Source organism: Lissotriton vulgaris, chromosome 7 (genome assembly GCF_964263255.1).
Source record: "Lissotriton vulgaris chromosome 7, aLisVul1.2, whole genome shotgun sequence".
In the NCBI taxonomy this organism is placed as follows: domain Eukaryota; kingdom Metazoa; phylum Chordata; class Amphibia; order Caudata; family Salamandridae; genus Lissotriton; species Lissotriton vulgaris.
The window spans coordinates 6,876,193-6,900,378 of NC_141695.1; the positions used below are offsets into that span (position 1 = coordinate 6,876,193).

Consider the following 24,186-nt stretch of genomic DNA (forward strand, 5'->3'; position numbering starts at 1 on the left):
TCAAAGGCAAAGGGATAGCTCTGGCAATTGCTTTAAAAACCTTGAATAACAAGCTATCTGGTCCATCACTAACACCATTGGTACAAGTTATCCGAGCAAAACTACTGCCAACAATCACTTATGGAAGTGAGGTCTTACGAGGCAGAGATGCAACAACACTTGACAGTACATTCATAGCCGCATACAGAATCATCTTTAGTCTTCCTAAGTGGACCTCCCCATCACAGATTAGGCTCGAGTTTGGTATTCAACAACAGCTCCTGGCACACCAGGGGACCTACATCTGTGTATGGGACAAAGTGAGGAAATCTGCACAGGGAACCTTGAACGAACATCTATGGAGGGAAATAGAGCAGACTTCGACCTCCCCTGCAGCCAAATACCTTGCAAAAAGTCTTGTAAACACTGGGCTGGAACAGCTCTGGGCATCCTCCTTAGACCATAAAACCTTCAACAAACTGGTAAAGAAATCTATCAAACACCAGTCGTGGGTACAAGACAAAACCGTTTTTGAAAAAAGAAAGCACGCTTGGATGATTTTGAATTCTTATTCGGCAAAAGCTCCTCAGAACTATTTGGGCTTGGGCTATGCTAAAAAGACAAAAATGTGTTTCTTAAAATACAGACTAGGGCTGCTGCCCTGCATCCAGCATTTCCCGCACTGGTTAAAAAAGAAAGCAGGATTGTCATGCCGGCTATGCGGTCATATAGAAGAAGACATGATTCACTTACTATGCTATTGCGAGAAATTGAAAGATGAGAGGAAACTCCTTTTAAAACAACACTTTATTCGGCTTGGGCTAGGCACACGAAGGAGCGCAGTACTATCCAGTTTTTCATCTCAGGACCCTCAATTGAGCTGCGGCCTTGTAAAATTTTTAAAGGCTGTGGGGGAAAAAATGCCAGGGCCAGAATCTTGAATTGACTTGGTTCCAACTTGTCTTGTAACACAAATCATATTTAACTTCAAATACTGAGTGATAACTGAATGGCTGATATGATTTTACAATCATTAAGAACAGAACATAAATGTTCATACAATGATAATTTTAAACATATGTGATTTTATATTGTGTTTTAATTTTCATATTTTGTATCGCATTGCATTGGTTTTAATTAACTGTGCAAATAAAATTACCTTACCTTACCTTAGAGAGAGAACAGCTAGGCTATGGTCCTGATTAGCAGGGCCACAGCCAGTCTAAAGTCGAAAAACCAGAAAATCACAGCAAAATGTGGGGGTGACCACTGGAAGCAGACCCTACTCTACTACACACACCACTTAATTCCACTCCACTCCACGTACATCCGCTCTATTTCAAACCAAAACACATAGGTAAAAGACATTATCATTTACAACACCAAAAGCTCAAACTCTCGCAAGTGTGAGATCTATTGCATTGCAAATGCTTGTTTGAGTTTGTTTTGAGAGATCTTTGACTCCCCCGTGTTCTTATAGGGAAGTAAGGTTTAACTCCACATTTGTTCTAAGTCTCATGGGGTGCAATCAGGGAGCGAACCGTCGACTGTGCGGAGCCAGAGCAGCGCTTCATGATGAGGCCCAAGGTCTACTTTCAGTGGAGTGGCCTGAAACGCTCCAGTGCAGGATCCTGGACGATCCAAGACCTCTGTGGCTTCAGACAAGGAGTGACACTGTGAATGGTTAGTTACAGCAGCCCAGGATGGTCCAAGACCTTTGAACCTTAAGACAGGAAGTGACATACTGTATCTGTAGCCAGGCCTCTCTGTACAATATTTTAGGATCAGGCAGTCCATAATGTTCCTCTCCCTTTCCAATCAGAGTGCTGTCCGGCTCTCCATTTCTCAGGCTCTAAGGAATGACATGCTTGGGTTTCATAAAACAATTCATAACATAAAAAGGTCACAGCACCATGAAATTATTTCAAAAGAAAATGTTGAATGAGAATTGATGAAAATGTACTTTCTCGTCATTCATATGATTTCAGGTCACAGCAGCACCTCTCCAGAACCGAAGTGCGAGATCGGGATGTGGCCAGCCTTTCCTGGAGGCTTCGTTTTGCAGGATGTTTGGACTCCAGTCTCCTGTTCCATGAAGAGGTTCAGGACACAGGACCAGATCAATAGCTGCCTGAAGGGGAAGACCCTCTATTTCATGGAGGACTCGACGATAAAGCAGTGGGTGACGTTCCTGATCAGTGCTGCCAAAAGTAGGTGAAACTTGGTCATAGGCTGAATGAGAGGAACCTTGGTGCCTGCACCACATCCAGCTAGAGTGACATTGTAAGAGAGACTCAATATTGGTTTCAGAATACCCAGGGAGGCAGCAAAGCAGAAGCCAGATATGAGCAGAGCCTCAACCGGACAACGCTTTGCAAGATATTGAAAAATGCCCTTAAGGGATGCCAGAGTGGAGCCTGGGAGGGCGTGGAGTGGGGCATTGCCACCATCCAGATACAAGTGTACGAGGGCTTGAACAGCAGCTCTGAAGTCACTTTCTGGAAGAAACAGGTTTCACTGAGATCTGCTGCCAGGCTGTCTTTGTTCTTTGTGGGCGAGGTTAGTTTTCAGGACGACTCCAAGTGACTTGGCATAGGGTGAACAGTGGGCCTCAAAGCCCTCAAGGTTGGTGTCATTTGTAATATTATTGGCTTGATGTTCTTTGCAAACAGGTGAAATTCTGCCTCGGTTGGGTTGAGTTTCAGGGAGGGGCTTGAGATCCAGGTCTGGAAGGGATGAGACGCAGACAGGGTTTGCTGTGTTGGATGCGTGAAGTAGAGTTGTGTATTGTGGGTGCATTGTTGAATCTTGATACGGTCTCTGTGAGTAGAACCCTAAGGGGCTCAATGCAGAGGCTGAGGATAACAGGGGAACCCTGGGGCACTCCAGCAGTGATAGGGATCATTGGGGACCTGGAGGTGACCATGTGGGCAAACTGGTGTAGGTTGGAAGGTAAGAGGAGGTCCAGGAAAGGACGTTGCTACTGAATCCCATTCTGCTGCCTCCTCGCCTTATGCTGGCACACAATGTGCTGCCTGCGCCAACACAGGCAGCCATGGTGCAAGGGTGCCTGCATTGTAGGCAGGATTGTTTTTGTGAAGAAAGGAACACATCAGAAGCATTTTCCTCTTTCTAATTGTGCTGCAGATGGCAGCGCACTTAGAAAGCGGAAGCAACGAGGCAAAATAAAGATATTTCTCCTCGTTGCCCCTCCCCTGGGAAACCTATATCTTTCATAAGTGGAGCTAGCACCAGTTTACACAGGCTACAATGGCAGACCTGTAGAGATAGTTTGAATGGTCTCCCATGGGTGGCACAATACAAGCTTCAGCCTATGGGGGACCACTGGGGTACCTAGGCCCTGGGTGTCTTAGTACCATGTACCAAGGACTAGTAAGGGTACCAAGTAGCCAATCTGGGATGTACCTAAGTAATTACCATACAATTTAGGGGAGAAAGCAGAGAGATTGGGTCCTGTTAGCAGGATCCCAGTCAGACTAGTGAGAAACAGCATCACATCAAGCAAGTGGGGGTAACATTTAAGCAGATCCTACCTTCATACATCTCCTGTTTGAGAAGTTGGCCTGGCATATGCTGTCCGCTATTCTAGTGGGCACCTTGCACCAGTCCAAATGACCCTTATTGATGGTAGGTTTAAGACAACCTTTATAGTGGTAGCTGTGGAGAGCAGCCTTCAGGCTAAGTCTTAGAGGAATGTAAAGCTGCTTGATTTACCAGTCTATAATCTTGTGAATGACCAAATGAAAGGAGAACCACACCAGGTATATATATAAAATATATGTATTTATTCTAAACACACCAGACTAGTCTCTTTATGAGGCTAGAGGCAAAAGTACATACAGAAAACTCATTAGCACACAATAAATTAGCACAATATATGTTGAGCCCTAGGGGCGGACCAAACGATATATCAATAAAGTGGTATAAGAACCACAACTTTGCTAGACACAAGGCATAGGGCCTGTAGAAGTGCTGGGGCCTCAAGTAACCACCCAAGGGAGTGACACAGGGGACCCACAGGGGGACTCGTGCAGTGTGAGAACACAGCCGCAGATTACCGTTAACTTCAACAGGGAAAGTTGCGGTTGGAAATTTAAAGAAAAGGGATACTTAGAGGAGGACTTTGAGCAAACCCCTTTAGTCTTAAGGGGTTCTAGGGCCAACACCCACGGGAGCACCGGAGTGCTCAAGTTACCTCACCCAGGGAAACCGGGTGCATAGGTGTCTTTTGGTGTCTGGAATCTTTGTTGATTTCAATGGCGATCTGCTTCAAAGTGCTGCTGCCGTCAAAGAGGAAAGTGTCCATAGTGATCCAAGCCTGGACCGAAGATGAGAAGAACCTGAAAGCAGATGGGACAGAGTCTGGGTCACTAGCCAGTGACCAGGGGAACGGTAGACGAATGCCCACCGATGTCAGGTGATTTCAGATGAAGAAGGTAAAGCTTGACTCTTCAGCCATGAGGACCAGGAGGTGTCCATGACAACCATGATCTGGAATCGAGCTGCCCCACAAAGGATGTCGAGTGCTAGGGTCTCAGTGCCCGGATTGGACTCAACAAGCCTTGGCAACAGCAACCCATGCAGAAAAGAGAAAGATGCTTGTGTGTGGACCAGCAAGGTCCGAGGGACTCACCATGTGGTGGGGAGTCAGGGCACATCTGGAGCAACGAGTGAAGCCCAAGGAAAATCAGAGTTGCTTTCACAGGGACCCACCAGTCGATAGACCAGGGATCATGAAGGAGCCTTAAGCGGAAATGCAAGAAGCGGGCTCACGGAACACTCGTGGAGTGTAGGCTCATCATCTTCGATGCAGATGATGCTCGGGGCTTGGGCTGCATGTAACCCAAAGCACAACTTCAAGAGACGTTGAGAAGTCAATGGAAGCTGTCCAGGAGTTCGGGTTCCACGTCACTCACGAGGGCTGCTAGTCTCAGCTTTGCTGGGGACTCGGGTCGGCCTCTGAGAAGTCTGGAAATCTTCTTCCTGGGCTGTAGATACTTTGGAGTCCGTCATGAGCTTCAGAGGTGCAGAATTACAAATGCTTTGTTGGTGCCTGCCAAGCAGGGGAGTCACTCCTTGACCCCAAGGGAGATGTCTTCAGTCCTCAAGTCTTGAGTAGAGCGTCGAAGTTCTAGGATTCAGTTGCCAAGTTTAGTCTAGGGATATCTAAAGACCTATTGCCAGGGATTCCTCACTTATACCTAAGAGAGGGGTTGGACATAGTCTGGGGACCCACCTATGGGAGTGTTTGAAAAGAGGGGTGGGTACACCCATTTCCTTTGTCCAGTTTCGTGCCAGAGCAGGGGCTGGTAGCCCCTGCAACCGTTTTGAACTGGACTATGCACAGGGACACCAAATGTACCCCCTGTGCAGACTTCAAAGCACTCTCAGAGTGCACCCACCCAGCCCCAATAGACAAAAGCCTGTCTGGGAGGTGGTTACACCTCCCTGTGACCAGAAACCTATTGTCCAGGCCTCCCCTGTCGGAGTTTCGGTCAGCAGCAGGAGGCCAGACTCGTATCTGTGGCTGCAGCATCCAATTTGTGATGCCAGGGCTCTTTAAATTGGTTACCGGGCAGAGTCGTGTGTACATGTCTCTTCCTCTAGAAGGGTGAAATTCTACCCCCGCCGCCAGGACTGGCAGTGGAGGTAGGATTCCAAAGTGTTTGCCACCAAACACAACATGTTTCTGTGCAGCCATTCCAAAGTTAGCATTTACAGCGAGGATATAATGCACTTAAGAGTATATGGTCTGGCTGCATCACAGAACAGCCCCAGAGAATAGGTTCTGAAGGCTGCATAGGGGCCCTGATCATGCATGGGCACCCTCTCACACGAAACCAACCCCCTGCCTTCAGGATTGATAAGGCCTACTATGGGGGTGACTGATAGGTCTCTATGTGTAATGATTTCAGGTAGATATAGGCAACCTATATCTCAGTAAGGGGTGCATGCACCACCTTACCCAGGCTGCCGTAGCAGTCCTATGGTTTCATGTTGGACGGCTTCCCAGGGGTGGCATAATACATGTTGCAGCTCATGGTAGACCTCTGGGGTACCTATACCCTTAGTACCTAGTGTACCATATACTAGGGACTCACAAGGGTACCCCAGTAACAATCTGGAGTGTACCTAAAGTACATGGAATCAGTTTAGAGAGGAAGGAGCTAGACTGGGGACCTGAACAGCAGGTTCCCAGCAAACTAAGTCAAAAACCATCAAAACACCAGGGAAAAAGTGAGGGCAACCATGCAGTCAGATTCCACCTTCCTACATCCTGTTTCTTTTCCTTGTTTTCCTGCATCTCTGAGCCAGAGTTCATCATCTCCTGTTCCTGCCCCTAGTTTTAATTCTTCTCTGTTCCAGTGTTATCAACAATTCATTTTCTCCTGTTTCTGTCTCTACTTTTCCTGTGTCTCTGTTTCTGTGTTATCCATAGCTCACAGTCTCCTGTTTATGTTCCTAGTCTTCATGCACATCTGCTCTTGAGTTATCTATCGGTCATAGTCTCCTGTTTCTGTCTCCAGTTTTCCTTCATCTCTCTTGCTGTGCTTGCCGTAGTTCATAGTCTCCTGCCTGCGCTCTTCTTGATCTTCCCTGTTCTGTGCAGACTCCTGGCCTTGTATTCTGTGTTCCTCTTTGTCTGCATATTTCTGCCTTGCCTTGTATGAGTGCAGTTCTTCCTGGCTTTGTTTCTACTCCTAGTTCTGTTCCTGACACTAACTCTAGTCCTGCTTTTGGCTGAGCCCAGTTTCTGTCTGGTGTTCCTTGTTCTGTTCCTTGTTGTTCTGTCTTCTGTTGTTGTCTTGATTCTCATTGCTTTCCAGGGCGCCCTTTCGATTCCAAGGCTTGTGCTTCTGGCACACAGACCCACCTGGTGCCCCTTCTGCGTGGCAGCTGCTGGGCGTCTCCCAGAACTCTGTGAGATTCATCTGCTCTTTGCTTTCGTTTATGATCTTTTCACCTCACAGAGAGATCATTTTCGAGGAGCAGACACGCTTTTATGTATGATAGTTTCCCTATCGTTTAGCTGCGTACCTTCCTGCTATCAGTGCTTGTGTTTTGCCTGCAGACTTCCAGCTCCCTCTTCACTGCCTGACCCAACACCCTTCATTCCTCAGCTTCTGCCCTAACTCCCCTCTAGCCTTCAGGTACACTCTTGTTTAACTTACACTTAAGTTATCTAATCCCCCAGGGGCGCTAGAGGGCGCACTGCAAGATGGCTGCACATTAGTGCAGCTCTTATATGTAAACAACAACTTAGGCAGACATAATGCTTGTCAAATGAATATCATAAGGGCAAGGGACCATTCTCAAAAATGAAGTTAAAATAAATTTTATTGGCAACACATCAATAATTCATATAAGACATTTAAAAATAATTATTTAATGAAGCAAAAATTGATAAAATAGTCCAAAAGAACTATATATGAAGTAGCAACATATAATACAATCAATATGCACAAAAAACGATTAAAAATGAGTTACACAATATACAAAAACAGATATACGTGGCACAGAAGTGATTAGTCTCGACTTGCATTTCGGCGACCAGCGCCTTCTTCAGGACAAGCCACAAAATAACCTGAATAATAATAAACAGCTTATATTCAACGTCAGGTAAATGCATAAAATAGTGTGTTGGCCAACAGAAAAGAAATTTGGAATTCGTACCTCAAATATAAATTATCGACATTCACTTTTTATCCCGACTTGAAACAATATGACTTGGCAACCCCTCACTTTATAAAGAATAAAGTAAGTAATTTTGGCATAGACTCAGGACGCATTATCGCTAAGTTATGTTATGTTATGTTATGGGGTTTTGTAGAACACACAGCTGCCCCAGCAAACAAAAACACAACAGAGAACAGAAAGAGACATCCGGAAATTAAGGAAATAAGAAAGTTTTAATGGCTTTGCTGAATTGGTAGAGTGTTCCATAGCTTAGCTGCTAGATACCGAAAAGACCGTCCACCAGCTCTACTGCGCTTGAATCGGGGTATTTCAACCAGATTCTGACCGGAGCGAAGGGCTCGCGTGGGCACATACATCTTCAGTAGAGGTTTTAGCATTCTGGGGGTATACTGTCTTAAGATTCTAAAAGAGATGCATAAGGCCTTAAATTGTATTCGATGGGCTACTGGAAGCCAATGTAGTTTGCGAATAGTATTGGAAGTAGAGCTAAAGCGGGGCAGGCCTACTAAAGCTCTTGCAGCCGCGTTCTGAACGCGTTGCAAATGGGCCGTTTCTGTTCTGTTGGTCCCAAGAAGCAGAGAGGACGTGTAATCCAATCTGGACAGCACCATAGATTGGACAATCACTTGTCTGGTATCAGGGTCGAAAAATTTCAAAATAGTTTTTAAACTTCGCAAAATTCCGAAGCATGCAGCGGCCACTTTTTTAGTTTGGGTGGTAAAACTAAGAGCAGGGTCTAACCAGACTCCCAGGTTTTTGACTACTGGCTTAGGTGTCGGAGCTTTTCCCAGATTGGAAGGCCACCAGTGATCACCCCAAAGTTCAGTTTTTTTCCCACCAATAGCACCTCCTTCTTTGCGGCATTAAGCTGCAGACAGTTTGCAGTAAGCCATTCTGCTACAGCAGCCAAGCCAGAATTGAATTTGAGAGGGTCCATGTCCCCTCCCTCCGATAAAGCAACCACTAGCAGCGTGTAGTCAGTGTAGGACACGATGTTAAGGTCCCACGCTTTAGCGACGGCAGCCAGTGGCTGGACGTACAAATTGAACAGGGTGGGACTCAAGGCCGAGCCCTGAGGGACCATTGTTCAATAGAGTAAGCCTTGGAAAGGAAGGGAGAAGTGGAAACCCGAAAAGACCAGTTGGTCAGAAATGACCTAAACCAGGCAAGAGCCACATCAGTGATCCCGGCCTCTTCGAGCCGGCGAAGCAGGATCTGGTGGGACACGGTGTCAAACGCGGCACTCAGGTCTAATAGAATAAGTGCCGCTGTTTGGCCCATGTCCAGGGAGGCCCAAAGGTGCTCCGTCATAGCCAGGACTGCTGTCTCCGTGCTGTAACCAGCACGGAATCCATGCTGAGTGTCTTCCAGAGTGTTATTGATGTTTAAGACATTAGTAAGAATGGTGTTAACATGTGCCTCAGCGCTCTTAGTGGCCCAAGGGAGCAATGATATGGGTCTATAGCTTTCGGGCTTCTGGGGGTCAAGGTAGGCTTCTTTAGTATGGGGGATTCCCACGCTTGTTTCCATTTGGCTGGGACCACCCCGGAGGAAAGGGAGGCATTAATTATACTGTGTAGTGGAGCAAGGCAACACAGGGAGGAGTCTCGGAATTGGGCAGGCTTAAGAAGGTCCATGGGGGAGCCCGATTTAATGAGCTTAGTGAGCTGATTGAATCTTTCAGTAGAAATTTCGTGGATAATATATAACCTAGAAACAGAGCTAGGTATAGCATCCAAGCCTCCTCTGGGCTGGATTTCAGCAGTGAAGGCCAGGTAGATGCCCCGGATCTTTTCCACGAAGAAAGAAGCTATTTCTTCACAATGAGCCACTGAGGTAATAACATTAACAGCGGATTTCTTTGTGTTGAGTTCCTTTAGGATTTAAAAAATCACTTTAGCAGGATTGGGGCTGGTGTTTATCTCAGTGGCATAATATGCTGCCCGCGTTCTACAAATAGCTTTGTGGTAAAGTTTAAGTTGCATTAGGTAGTCAGCTTTTTTCTCGTTGGAATATTCTTTCCTCCAGTTGCGTTCTAACGTTTACAGGTCTTTTTGAGGCCTGCCAAAGTCACGTCATACCAGGGATTGGCATCTCGAGTGCGTCTAGTGCACCAGGTTTCTGGAATGAGCCTTTCCAGTGCCTGGGAAAGCCAAGTACAGAATGAGTCATAGCCTGAGTCGACATCAGAAAAGGAGTTCAAAGGATCACTTTCAAGAAGGGCTTGGAAATCCGTAAAACGGAGTTTGCGCCAGGGTCTTTTACGTGTGACTGTTTGAGTTTTACAGTTGTTGGGGGTAGATGTGCAGAAGGACAATGTAACCATTGAGTGATCCGACCAGGCAATAGGTCTCAGAGTTTCAGAACTCCACTCCTGAGGCGGAAGCCGGGAGTTTAGCATTTTAGCACTGTGATTTGTTTTTAAATAACTGCTAATATTCCTGTTGTGTACCTGATTTGCGCAGCACACCGCCAAGCCGACTCGGGGCTGACGCGGCACACCGCTGCCAGGGCAACGCCGACTTCCCATTCGGCTGACACGCCCACTCGCGCTGACCACGCCCCCTGCCTCTACTTAAACGCGCGCTGAATACGAGCAAGCGTTTCAGAACTCCACTCCTGAGGCGGAAGCCGGGAGTTTAGCATTTTAGCACTGTGATTTGTTTTTAAATAACTGCTAATATTCCTGTTGTGTACCTGATTTGCGCAGCACACCGCCAAGCCGACTCGGGGCTGACGCGGCACACCGCTGCCAGGGCAACGCCGACTTCCCATTCGGCTGACACGCCCACTCGCGCTGACCACGCCCCCTGCCTCTACTTAAACGCGCGCTGAATACGAGCAAGCGTTTCAGAACTCCACTCCTGAGGCGGAAGCCGGGAGTTTAGCATTTTAGCACTGTGATTTGTTTTTAAATAACTGCTAATATTCCTGTTGTGTACCTGATTTGCGCAGCACACCGCCAAGCCGACTCGGGGCTGACGCGGCACACCGCTGCCAGGGCAACGCCGACTTCCCATTCGGCTGACACGCCCACTCGCGCTGACCACGCCCCCTGCCTCTACTTAAACGCGCGCTGAATACGAGCAAGCGTTTCAGAACTCCACTCCTGAGGCGGAAGCCGGGAGTTTAGCATTTTAGCACTGTGATTTGTTTTTAAATAACTGCTAATATTCCTGTTGTGTACCTGATTTGCGCAGCACACCGCCAAGCCGACTCGGGGCTGACGCGGCACACCGCTGCCAGGGCAACGCCGACTTCCCATTCGGCTGACACGCCCACTCGCGCTGACCACACCCCCTCCAATGTCAGCTGAAGCCCAATAAATCATGTGCTGCAACCGGAAGCGCAGCGGACGAGCGCAGCGGGCGCGCCGATTGCGCGCCGAAGGCGCGCATAAGGCAAGCTCATCTGCGCTCGTCCGCGCCGAGGACGGGCTAAGGTCCACTTCCCCTGCCGCTTCAACTCCACCACGGGCGGCAAACCCGGTAAGATACATCTATACCGCTGCCGAACTTCTCAACCTCAGACATGTAGCAGAACGGCCCCATGTCCCTCCCTGTTTTAGGCATACCAATCCTCTCATGGGCCCTCACTACTGTCCTACTTGCATTTTGGACACTAACAAACCGACCAACACTGCCTCACGCCCAATATCAGCAGCACTCATAAATGCAAGATCGCTTCCCAAACACAAGCTTGAAATTGCTGATTTAATAGACACCTATAAACTGGATCTTCTGTTTATTACAGAAACCTGGGGGGACGAAGCCTCCGGTCCAGATTTCAAAGCTGCCACCCCTATCAACTTCAATGTGTGCAGATTAGACAGACCCATAAAAAAAGGTGGAGGCATAGCCATAATATACAGAGACCACATCAAACTCTCCACGGCACAAACTACATGCCCCGAATACGAAGGCCTTCTTTTCACATTAGGCCTCTCTGCTAAATCATCATTCAAGGGCATGCTAATCTATCGACCTCCGGGATCGAGATCCAAGTTCCTAGCCCACTTAGGAAATATAATTGAAGTGGCCGCAGGCTCCCCATATTTCACCATACTGGGCGATCTTAATTTTCATTTAGAAAACTCCAATGACCCGGATACCACACAGCTAATCATGGATCTAGCTGCCGCCGGCCTGATGCAAATAGTAGAATCTCCCACTCATCAAGCAGGCCACACCCTGGACGGTCTATTTACCAACAACCCCCAAATAACCGTTACACAAGTAATCCCTCTGATATGGTCAGACCATTCAGCGATCTGCTTTTCCATCGAAGTGAGCCCTACTAAATCCCCGCCCACATCCGTCTCAGAATCCACTTATAGAGACTGGAAACATATCAACCTATCTCAGTTATCTGAGATAATGCAAGAAACCCACATCCCTAATGAGCAGGACCCTACCCTGGCTTCCTCTAACTATTTGAACAATTTAATCATGGCATGCAACAAACTAGCCCCGACTAAAAACTCACGCCGAAACAGGAAATTACCATCAGCACAATGGTTTACAGAGCCCCTTCGAATTCAGAGACAGCATTGTAGGAACCTTGAAAGGAAGTGGCGCCGGCAATACAACCCCATTGATAAAACAAACTACAAAAACGCTCTTTCCATCTACAAAAAACTTATAAACTCAGAAAAAAGTCGCTACTACATCGCCCAAATCAACCAGGCAAAAAACTCAGCAGGAGAACTGTTTCAGGTGGTTACCCATCTGTCCAATCCACCTGCCCCACGACTAGAAGGCTCACAATCCCTAGCAGATGATCTGGCTAGCTTCTTTGAGGATAAGGTTAGCTCCATTTTTTCAACTTTTTCCCATTCATCCTCTCTCCCCCCCCTGACATCACCTCCTACAACCAATAATGTCAGCTTCATATCCTTTCATCCGACTAATCAAGAACAAATCCGACATCTGGTAACTAGCACTAAATCGGGATCTCCCCTAGACCCATGCCCTCCAGCTATTCTGAATCTTATCCCAGAATCCATCTCCCCCGCGTTATCTACTATCTGTAACGCCATGTTTTCTACAGGCATCTATCCATCGGTCTGGAAAGAGGCAATTATTAAACCTCTCCTCAAGAAACCAACATTGGACCCTCTTCTCCCTGCTAGCTATAGACCCATCGCCTGCCTTCCCTTCCCAGCTAAGATCTTCGAGAAGGTAATGAATACCCAACTCTCCAAATATATCAACGACAACGATCTTCTAGACGACACTCAGTTCGGTTTCAGGCAGGGCCATGGAACGGAAACTGCACTGCTCAAGGCAGCAGATGAGATCAGAACAGCTATGGACAAAGGAGGCGCGGCGGTCCTAATACTACTGGACCTTTCCGCTGCATTTGACACGGTCGATCATGTCACTCTGATCGACCGTGTCTCAGCTTTAGGCATAAGAGACAAGGCCAAAGACCTTATCGCCTCATTTTTAGCTAACCGCCCACAAACAGTCAAGATGGGTAACTTCACCTCCCAGACTTTCTCCCTCCCCTGCGGAGTTCCACAGGGTTCCTCGCTAAGTCCGACACTTTTTAATATCTATGTGTCGGACTTGGCGAGAGTAATAAAATCCCATGGAATTGCCCTCACAACGTATGCTGACGACACCCAATTAGTGCTATCAGTGCACAATGACGGAACATCTGTCGCAGCAAATTTTCAAGAAGGGATGAAGGCGATAAGCTCCTGGATGTCATCTAACTGCCTCAAGCTGAACTCCAACAAAACAGAGGTGATGACATTCGGGAGCTTGCAGCCGGCCTGGTCCCCACAGTGGTGGCCATCACAGATGGGCTCGCCCCCCCAGCCAGTAGTCAAGGTACGAAATTTGGGAGTCACTTTTGATAACAAATTGACGTTCCTCCACCACGCCAATTCTGTGGTATCCTCTGCTTTCTTCATCCTAAAAAGAATAAAGAAACTCCTCCCCTATCTGCCACAATCCGCCGGTAAAACATTGATCAGTACCCTAGTGTTCTCCAGAACAGATTATTGCAACTCCTTATTTCTGAATGCTCAGGAAAAGGTAATTAATAAGCTCCAGACGGTACAAAATGCCGCAGCCAGAATTCTCCTATCCATCCCCAAATTCACCCCTACCTCCCCTTACATCAAAAAATTACACTGGCTCCCCATCAGGAGCCGAATAAAGTTTAAGGCACTCTGTATAGCCTACAAAACTTTGAACAGTCCCGAACCATTGTTCCTAAAAAAAGCCCTCTGCCCAGTGGAACATCAGAGAACATTACGGTCAGCATCAGCCCACCTGTTAAAAGTCCCTCGGACAAAAAAAACCAACTGGGGAGACAGATGCTTCACCATCGCAACTGCCAAACTATGGAACACTCTGCCACTCCATATTAAAACTGCCCCTACGCTGCTAAAATTTAGAAAAAGCCTCAAAACCTGGCTGTTTACCTCCTAAATTCTACCCCAACTGAAGTGAAGTTCTGTAACATTAGCGCCGAGACACCCGTATGGGTAATTGATGCGCTCTAAAAATTGCGATAAATAAATAAATAAATAGGAGCAGGGGAGCTAGCTGACTCAATGTTGGTAAAGATAGGGTCCAGCGTATGGCCTCCAGTGTGCGTGGGACCTACGACTAATTGGACGAGATGGAAAGGCTACTAGATCCGTAATCAAATTACAGATCATTGGTTCATGCTCCAGCTCGAAATGGAGGTTGAGGTCACCCAAGATGCTAAAGTTAGCTGATCTCATAGCACAGGCTTCCACAATCTCCAGAAGAGACGTATCAAAACCACCCATTGGACCAGGAGGTCTATATATAAGTAGGCCCGAAAAAGTAAAGTGGGCGTTAATGGAAATATTAAAATATCCACATTCAGCCCCTTTAAGATTAGTTTTGTCAAACGAGCAAGGATAGATAGTTTTAGTAATTACAGCAATACCGCCTCCTCTTGACGCCCTATTAATTAGGGTGATCGAGAAACCAGGCTGGAGTGCTAAGTTAGAGATAGTTGTTAGATCGTCATTCATCCACGTTTCAGTAATGAAATATATATCAGGGGATTTGTCCACTAAAAGATCGAATATTTCAGCATGGCGCTTAGGTAAAGATCTCAGTCAGTCACTAAACTCCATCAATGGTTACTGCCATCTGCGTCCCAGAAATTTAAACTGAGAATTCTCTATAAGATCTTCATATACACGTTTGAAAGGAGTCTTCTAATCTGTATATTGCTGGCATATATGCCTGGAACTCCTAATTTTGCTCTTGTAACTCATACTGAATCCTTACTTATATTCCCAGTTTAACTGGCTTAGGATAAATGAGCACAGAAATCTATTATGAATGTTCATATTTACTAATGATATAGACTTGTCTGAAGATGGGCCTTCGACCAATTCTCTGTTATGTTGATGTATAATTTTTGATTTCTTTTTAAAAAATGTTTAGTAAACATAACGAAATCTGGGATTTGGAATGTTATAATAATTTGTTTTTGGTCAACACACTATTTTATGCATTTACCTGACGTTGAATATATGCTGTTTATTATTATTCAGGTTATTTTGTGGCTTGTCCTGAAGAAGGAGCTGGTCACCGAAACGTGCGTCGAGATTAATCACTTCTGTGCCACGTATATCTGTTTTTTATATTGTGTAACTAATTTTTAATCGTTTTTTGTGCATATTGGTTGTATTATATGTTGCTACTTCATATATAGTTATTTTGGACTATTTTATCAATTTTTGCTTTATTAAATATTTATTTTTAACTGTCTTATATGAATTATTGATGTGTTGCCAATAAAATGTATTTTAACTTTATTTTTGAGAATGGTCCCTTGCCCTTATAATATTCATTTGACTAGCATTATGTCTGCCTAGGTTGTTGTTTACATATATTATTTATCCCTGACCTAGGAGCACAGTTAGTTCTCTGCTCAGGGGTCCTTGTTTTATACATCATTAGTGCAGCTCTGACGGCCGACCCAAAATCGGACTACAATCCTTTGCAATGAGTCGAATGACAGCCACATATAGTGAGGCATCGCGACCGTTAGGGACGCCATTCTAGAATAAAGTAGCTTGCGGTCCTGCAAAAGCTGTGATGTGCCAAAATTTTGCTATAAAGCGGACCGGCCCTAGAAAAACAACATGGCAGTTGCCACTCTCGGCTCGGCACCCCAAAAGTGTGCATCACGTTGTGAGAGGCCTGTGATTGCGGATAAGGAATTGTAGTTGCGGGCTATGCTGTGGTGGCTCTCTGCGCTACAGTAGATATACATATGTGCGGACTACACTATTTGGTTCAAAAAGTGGTGTATACACGATTGGCTGGGTGGTGGCAAGCAGCGGCTGCCTGTGCCACAGGGGTGCCAGCCACAATGGCCGAAAGATGCGATGGACCAAGCTAAAACATTGAAAAAGCGTTGCAGTGAAACCGCTAACAATCCTGATGAAGAGGAAAAGTAAGTCCTGGTATGCGTTTTCTAAATGTAAGTGAATGGTGGTGGCCTGGAGGTTGCTGTCTGCATGCTCAGGGGGTTGCTGGGTGGTTGGTGGCCCGCCAGAACTGATCAATCCTATGTGAAAGGCCCGGCACAGGGAGGATCACATCAAGGTCCCACGATTTGCTGATCACATATGTACTGTCAAAAGATGATGTGGCTGTGGCCCTATGGGCTTGGGACAAAGACTGTGCTGTCAATACACCACGAAAGACAAGATCGGCCTCCTCCCCTTCCATAGGGAGGTTGAATGCACTCTAGCAATCCCTAATGGGTGTACCCAGTTTCTTTCATTGGGTTCTATGTTTATGGGGGGAGGGGGTTGCTTGTGTTCAATTGGGATATCTTTAGCAAGTTGGGGCTGCTGAAGTGGGGGGGGGCGGTGGGGAAGGGGGGGAGGTCCGGCAGACATGGTGCAGTGAATATGCATCCTCTTTGTTAACACGACTCTCTGATGTGGGAAGTGTGGGGGGTTAAACTGGGATGATGGCTCATCACAGGTCCAGGTGGTATTGTTAAGTTATTGACAAGGAATGTATGCGGGCTCAACAACCCAAAAAAGATCCGCAATGTGTTAGCATTTCTAGATAGGCGGGATGTGCAGGTCGCTTTTCTCCAGGCAACGCATCTCACCAAACATACGGAGAAAAAAATGTAGGGAATTGATAGTCTATGGTGTGATGATTTTAGTCAAAACAGGTACCACGTTCACATTGCTTAGGTCTGAGGTGAATGAGCAGGGAAGGATGGTTCTGGTCCTGGGCATAATGGGAGGCATGGCTGTACTATTGGTGAATAAATATGGTCCTAACATCGATGATTCAGCCTTTTTCAATGATATGTGGTGGCATATTTCTTCCTTCCCTCCAGCTGATGTGATTTGGGGTGGTGATTAAAATGTTTGCTTAGATCTTTGGCTGGACCGCTCAGTGGACGTGCCAGAGCAGGGGAAAATGGCCGCACAAGTGTTGACTGAGCTTAAAGAGGCCGACAGTTTCAGAGATATATGGAGACTTCGATACCCGGCCGGGAGGGAGAGTACATTTGTTTCCACAGTGCACAGGTCCTGGTCCAGACTGGACTATTGGCTGGCTTCCGAGGAGGTCTGCCACTGGACTGTCACAATCAAACTTTTGGCAAAAACGCTTTCCAATCACTCTCCTGTTCTGCAAGAACTGTGCATCCCTGGATGTGTCAGACCTACGTTTCAGTGGAGGCTACAGCAGTCCTCCCTGGTAGATACAGTTTTTGGGCCACAATCGGTACTGCAATAACTAATTTGTTTTCCGAAAAAAAAGGCTTGGTAGATAGCACAGGTTCAATCTGGGAGGCCTTTAAATTCACCATTAGAGGGGAATGTATTGGGGTGCAGGCTTGGGTTTTCAATGATCTCCGGAATAGGATACGCAGATTAGCTGTAAAGATTACTTGTCGGGATTGTGAGCAGCGCAAGAACTAACGCCCGCCACTAACCTTAGGTAAATGACTAGCAGAGACCATGGGATGAGAGTCCTCTCGACTCGTCTAAACACAACACCCAGTATTGATGTACTAGCCACTTTCTGAGCGTGTATTGCGAGAAGTCGGGAGGTGATAAGGTGTAGAAGAGTCGGGTTTAGCGGCACTGCCTTCTGGGTCTGGTCTGAGTTATCCACAAGATCTCGGTTGAGGGACGTACTGCAGCGTGGAGAGACAGAGAGCAGGAGTGAGTACCTTGTCTGACTAATGTCAATCCCCCCTGGCCCCGGGTTGCTACACTTACCAGATGTAACACTGAATCTTCGTACAGCGTAATCATGTAGTTCCTAAATCCGAGATAACGGATACTTTTGAAAGGAAAGTTATCGTCACTTCCCTCAATAGAGTATATATATTTTCCAGAGAAACTCTTCTACCCTCCGGTACTGAAAAGTACTTTTCGTTTGCGGGCGTTTTGCTCTCAATGATTCTTGGGAACAAACAAGATGTCTAATGGTTCAAAAGAAAAGTATATATTGTAAGTACCATTTCTTACTAAGTCGGGAAACTCTGGTGTGATAAAGAAACAAAGAACGCGTAACAAGCGGGATAGTATCAAGAAAGTAAATAAAGTTTGGAAAGAAGAACGAGCCCGTTCTTCTTTAATATACTTGCGACTTGCAGCAGGAAAACCTCTTCTCCTCTGACCTCGCAGGCTCTTCTAAGGTGCTGGGTTTGAATCCTCTGACCTCGCATGCTCTTTGTCGGTGCTTGGCTTGAATCCTCTGACCTCGCAGGCTTTTCGTCGGCGCTGGGGTTCTAGGTCATACATCCGGCAGGGACAACACCTTCCGCCATAACCAAAGCTGCAAAAACAATTGTCAAGCAACTACCTGCTGCAGGGGAGGAGCTTATATAGGCTCAGCCCTTTTTCTGGCCTTCCAAAGCCGCTTAGCTTTCTGAGACATGTAGTCGGTCTGGAGAGGACGCACTATTCGACGTCTCTTTCTTCTGGCCCTGGCGGCGAGAGCGATCGCGACATTACTGCACTTAAACGAGAATATGAACAGAGCCTCGCTCCAGCAATTCTTACCCAAATCAGGGAATTGATATCTGAACATAATCAAGTTGCTGACCAGGAGTTTCTACATAGATGTAGGAGATGTAAAGCATGCTATTATGGAGAGGGTGGCAGATCCAGCCACTTATTGGCACATAAACTTTCCTTACCTCACGGACAGGAACATATTGTTGAAATGTTGGATGCGGACTCTATTGCGCGTCACTAATCTCCAGAAATCAGCAAGGTATTCCTTGACTTTTACACCAAATTATTTAGTCGATGCAGAAGTCTCCTGGTATCTGGAGGATATAGCTCTTGGGTGGCTATTTAATGGCCAGCAGGAATACTTGGCTAAGCCCTTTGATGTGGAGGATGTCAAGGAAGCTATAATGTCCCTCCCAACATGTAAAGTTTTGGAGCTAGATGGGCAGTCCAGTGAGTTTTACAAGGCATATATTAAGGATCTGTCCGAGAGATTGCTAGAAGTATTTGCCAAAGCATACGAGACAGGTACGCTACCCCCCCCACACCCCCCCACCCTCCGGGGAGCTCATATTGTAACACTTCTAAAGCTGGATAAAGATGCAAATAAGTGTGAGTCGTTTAGACCATTGTCCTTAATAAACATTGACACTAAAATTCTGATGAAAATAATTAAGAATAGATTTCAACCTCTGGTCCTAAAATTGATCCTTCCCGACCAGTCGGTATTCATCCCTAAGCGGTCGACCGTACATAATCTACGGACTATTTTGCTGTACTACATCACTTGGATCCAGAGCTCCCAGCCGTGGCAATGCTGCTCGATGCGGCAAACGCCTTTGTTTCGCTACAATGTAAATGTAAATGTACATGTATTTATATGTATTTATATAGCGCAAATCGCCCACATCGCAGGCATCTATGCGCTTGCTTAGGGAACCCGTCCTGGTATTCCCCTGTGAGATACCCCGGCAGGGTATCCACAAGGTGAAAGCCAGGCATCCCGCCGCGAGGGGCCGTTGTGCTGATTAAGCAAGCTATTGCCCAGAGTCGCAGAGTGTGAACCCGTGATTCGAGTAGGCACCGGAGCGAGAATTATCGAGTCCGTGGAATTATTGAGCCCAACCCCCGTCGGGGCGGGGAATTGAACCCTGGTCCAGGGCCGATCTCAGCTTCCGGGTCTGCCGCCTCTAACCCCTGAGCCACACTTCTCCACAATGGGGGTACATGTTTGTTGTTTTGCAGAGAATGGGTATGCCGCCTTTTTTCTTGAGATGGGTGCGTCTATTGTATACTGTCCCGGTCGCCAGGCTGCGCGTTAATGTGTAGGTATCAGATACTTTTCCTGTATGTAGGGGCCCCAGGCAGGGAAGCCCCCTCTCACTGATGCTCTTCTCTTTGGCACTTGCACCGTTAGCGCGTAAGATCAGATAAACACATGCTGACGCTTCTCTATGGTTTTGACAGCGTCCGCTGGCTGTCTCTTTCTATGCAGGTGATATGATGTCGTACGTCCGTGAGCCAGCCACAAATCTGCCATCCCTTCTCGTGAATATGTTTTGTTTGAGAGACACTCTGGGCTGGAAATACATTGGGCAAAGTCCGTGGTGTTCCCACTGACGGACTGTACTCCGGAGACAGCCTTGGAATTCCCACTCTCCTGGTCAACTGACCCGGGAAGTGCTTGGGGACCTGGGTGCATAGGGACCCTGACATGGTCTAAGCACACATATTGGGTGTGTCATTACTGAGATCACTGAGCAGGTCTCTCGTAGGCTCGCCTGCCACCTTCACTTGCAGATAGGATCGCTGTAGTACAGATTACTGTTTGGCCGAAACTCCTCTACTTATGTGTGAATATTCCACTAAAGCTGAACGTGGCAGTGTTGAAACATTGCAGTCCTGCTGCTGTCGTTGGTGTGGGCTGGAACGCAGCCTAGATGCAGCTGGGATACTCTACGCTGCAGTTTGAGCGCGGGGGGCTTGAAGCGCCTGACTTGAGTTTGTATCATCTGTCTGCTCAAGGGCGACACTGTTGGCATTTCCCACACAGTTATCTGCCACAAGTTGCTGTGGAGGCGGACACTGCACACCCAACCCCGTTAACGGCTTTGATCTTGCTAGGTGGTGAGGGTGGCACCAGGAAGGAGATTGATCCGGTAAGGTGTACAGTTTGGGCATGGAAGACCCTTGCAAAGTGTGCACGGAGAGAATATATATATGCACCAGACCGCACACCCTGGTCTCTCTGCATCGCAGGAGTGTGGAGCCCTAACGGTGCTACAAAGCGCAGGGGTTACACAACTTGGCGACATGTATTTGAATGTTTCCTTTTTGTCACTGGCTGATTGTCCCAAAGGGAAAGTGACTGCTCAGACTCCTCCTCATTCGATAAGTGGAATAAAGAGCTTGTGGTCTCCTTGACATGGGGAAGCTGGGAGTCCTGCTGCCAATTGACGGGCGCCTGGCTGACAATTGTAATCCTCACATTATAAATGTTAAGTACCTGCATCCGTTGTGTTACACCCCTGAGCAGCTGGTGAACTTTGGATTGCGAGAGGATGCGAGATGCACTAGATGTGGGCAGGATGGGGCTCATTTCATGCCCCTGGCACGGGAATGTGCTGTTACATTCGGTTTTTGGCGGCGTGTTGTGAAGGTGCTCACTGAAATGACACTTGAAAGGATTAAATGTACACCCGAGCTGCGTCTGCTGGGGCTGGCAAAACAGATTCAACCATGCAATAGACGTATTAATGCCATATCTACTATGTTTGCTAAACGTGCTGCACGATGCATTGAGCTGCCAAGTCTGTCCCTACTTTGAGGAAGTAGATTCGAGATCTTTGGAACTGCAAAGAATAGATTGAGGGATATGCTTAGGAGCTACCTGCAACTTCCAGGCCTGAATATTGTTGGCGGCACTGACCGTATACCTGTGAAGAACCTGGACTTGCTATAATTGCTTAGGAATAATTGGTTTTATGTGCTGAAGGACTGAGATGTAAGCCCTGTTGAGTTACTGGAAGCTGCACTATATCGCAGTGCGATCATGTTACACATTTATTCATTTATTTATTTTGGGCATTTGTAAAGCGCCTGGTTACGCCACTGGCGTGTCCCCGCGCTGTGGTAAGTGAAATGGCTGCCCCCCCCCCCCTCCCACGGAAGGCTACCTGCTGAAAAGGTGGGCTTTAAGCTTCTTCCTGAACAGGACTTCAGATGGTTCAAGTCGCAGTTCTGACGGTAGGGCATTCCAGCATCTGGGAGCGAGGTGTCTGAAAGATCTTCCTCCCATACGCGCCTTCCTTCCTCTGGGGACCTTTAGCAGTCCAGTCTGTGAGGACCGTAGACTACGTGTGGGCTCATAGTGGGTCACCAGACTCTGGACCGGAGCAGGGGCTTTACCGCTCAGAATGCGGTGACATGTGGAGAGGGCTTTGAACTCTACCCTCTTCTACACTGGGAGCCAGTGGAGGGCTTGTAGAGCTGGTTTGGAGGGTGACCTCCTAGGGAGCCTGAGAACAAGCCGCGCCGCGGCATTTTGGAGCATTTGCAGGCGGCCCATGACCTTGCTCGTGGCCCCCAGATATAGCAGGTTCCCATAATCAAGTCGCGAGGTGACCAGGGCGTGCACCAGCGTCCTTCGAGCAGAAATAGGGAGAAGGTCTAAAACTTTCCGTAAGGCTCTCAGGACACCGAAACACACCCCCGTCAACCGGCTGATCTGGGGACCAAAGGCAAGGTCCTTATCCAGCCACACGCCGAGGTTCCTGGCCTCACGGCAGGGAACGGGGACCTCACCCAGACAGGGTGGCCACCACGCCGACGACCGACGACCAAGCAGATGACCCTCCCCCCACCACGAGCACCTCAGTCTTGCTACCGTTCAGCTTTAAACAGTTTGCGGACATCCAGGTTGCCAGGTCTTGCATGCAATTCCTGAAGATGTCCGCTGCAAGGCCGGGAGCACGCGATAGGGAGATGACCAGCTGCGTGTCATCGGCGTAGGACACCAGGCGAAGACCATGGCCCTCCACGATGGCTGCTAGGGGGGAGACATAGATATTGAATAGGGTTGGGCTCAGGGACGAGCCCTGAGGCACGCCCTGGCCCAACTCAATCTCCTTCGAGTAGCATTCACCCAAACGGACCTGAAAACACCTGTCAGACAGGAAGGACCCGATCCAGCCAAGCGCTTCTCCAGTGACCCCACCTTCATTCAGACACTGTAGCAAGGTGGAATGTGCTACAGTGTCGAATGCCGCGCTTAGATCAAGTAAGATCAAAGCCATAGTTTGGCCCTCATCCACGCCCTGTCGTAGCGCTTCGACCGCCACGAGAAGCGCCGATTCCGTCAAGCCAAATTGCGAGTCATGGAGTAGCGAGGCCTCCTTCACGAACTGCATGAGTTGCAAGTTGGCTATTTTTTCCGCCACTTTAGCCATATAGGGCAGGAGGGAAATTGGGCGAAGATTGTCAAGTTTTTCGAAACTGACATTGGCTTTCTTTTGCAGAGGAAGTACAACTGCCTGCTTCCAAGCATTGGGGACACTCTGGGACTTGAAGGAAGTATCTAATAGGTGGCGAACATCGGGTTCAAGTACTTGCAGGCTACCCTTCAGCCGACTAGGAGTGGTCGGGTCTCTTGGGGAGCCAGATTTTATCGACCCACAGATGCGGAGAAGTTCCTCAGTAGGAGATGTGACGAAGGTGGTTAATCGTTGTTCCCCTTTGATTTTAATAGCCTCCGGGTGTAAAGGACTATTGTCGGCCTTCTGAGGGAAGGAATTTGTAGATGTTAGTGACCTTGTTTGCAAAGAACTCTGCAATCCGGTCACAACCCTCCGTAGTGCAGAATTTCTTGGGCACCGCAGCGGGCTTCCCTACCGCAATAGATTTATAGATTGAGAAGAGTTCCTTAGTGGACTGTTCAGCTTCTTCAATCTTGTTGCAGTAGTACAGTGATTTACCCTTTCTTATCAGTTTATGATAGTTGTGCCTACAGTCAATGTACTCTGCTTTGGCGTGGGTCGAGTAGGCAATCCTCCATTGCCTTTCAGCACGTTTACGCGCTGCTTTGGCCGCCCGCATGCCCTCGTTGTACCAGGGAGCCGATCTCTGAGCTCGGCCCCCCGTTTTTGCCACACCGAGTGGAGCCACCAGGTCCAAGGCCTCCGTGTTTCGTTGGTAAAGGTTGGAGTTCATTTCTTCTACCCCCTCACCCCTAGGATGACCCTTTGCAGTTAGCGCCTGGTTGAATTTAGCTTGGGAGAACGCCGCCCATCTCCGCCTAGGGTGTTTATGAGCAGGAGGTTCGGTCGGACGCGCTCCCTGCATCTCAATGGTGAATGGGATGAGATGGTGGTCGGACCGTGGGATGGGGACCGGAATCTGAGCTTCCACTTGACTCCAGTTTGCGAAAACCGGGTCAAGAAGGTGGCCCATCTTGTGGGTGGGGTGCTGTACCTTCTGCTCAAACTGCA

At 47.7% G+C, this 24,186-nt stretch overlaps 1 protein-coding gene across 1 annotated transcript in view; it reads left to right on the forward strand.

Moving 5' to 3' along the window:
• The window catches only part of LOC147700485 (NXPE family member 2-like), a 194,110-nt gene that overhangs the window by 164,875 nt on the left and 5,049 nt on the right, over positions 1–24,186 (forward strand). Inside the window, exon 5 of the mRNA XM_086928426.1 lies at positions 1,989–2,189. Coding sequence (XP_086784552.1) covers positions 1,989–2,189 — 201 coding nt within the window. The remainder of the gene's footprint in view (positions 1–1,988; positions 2,190–24,186) is intronic.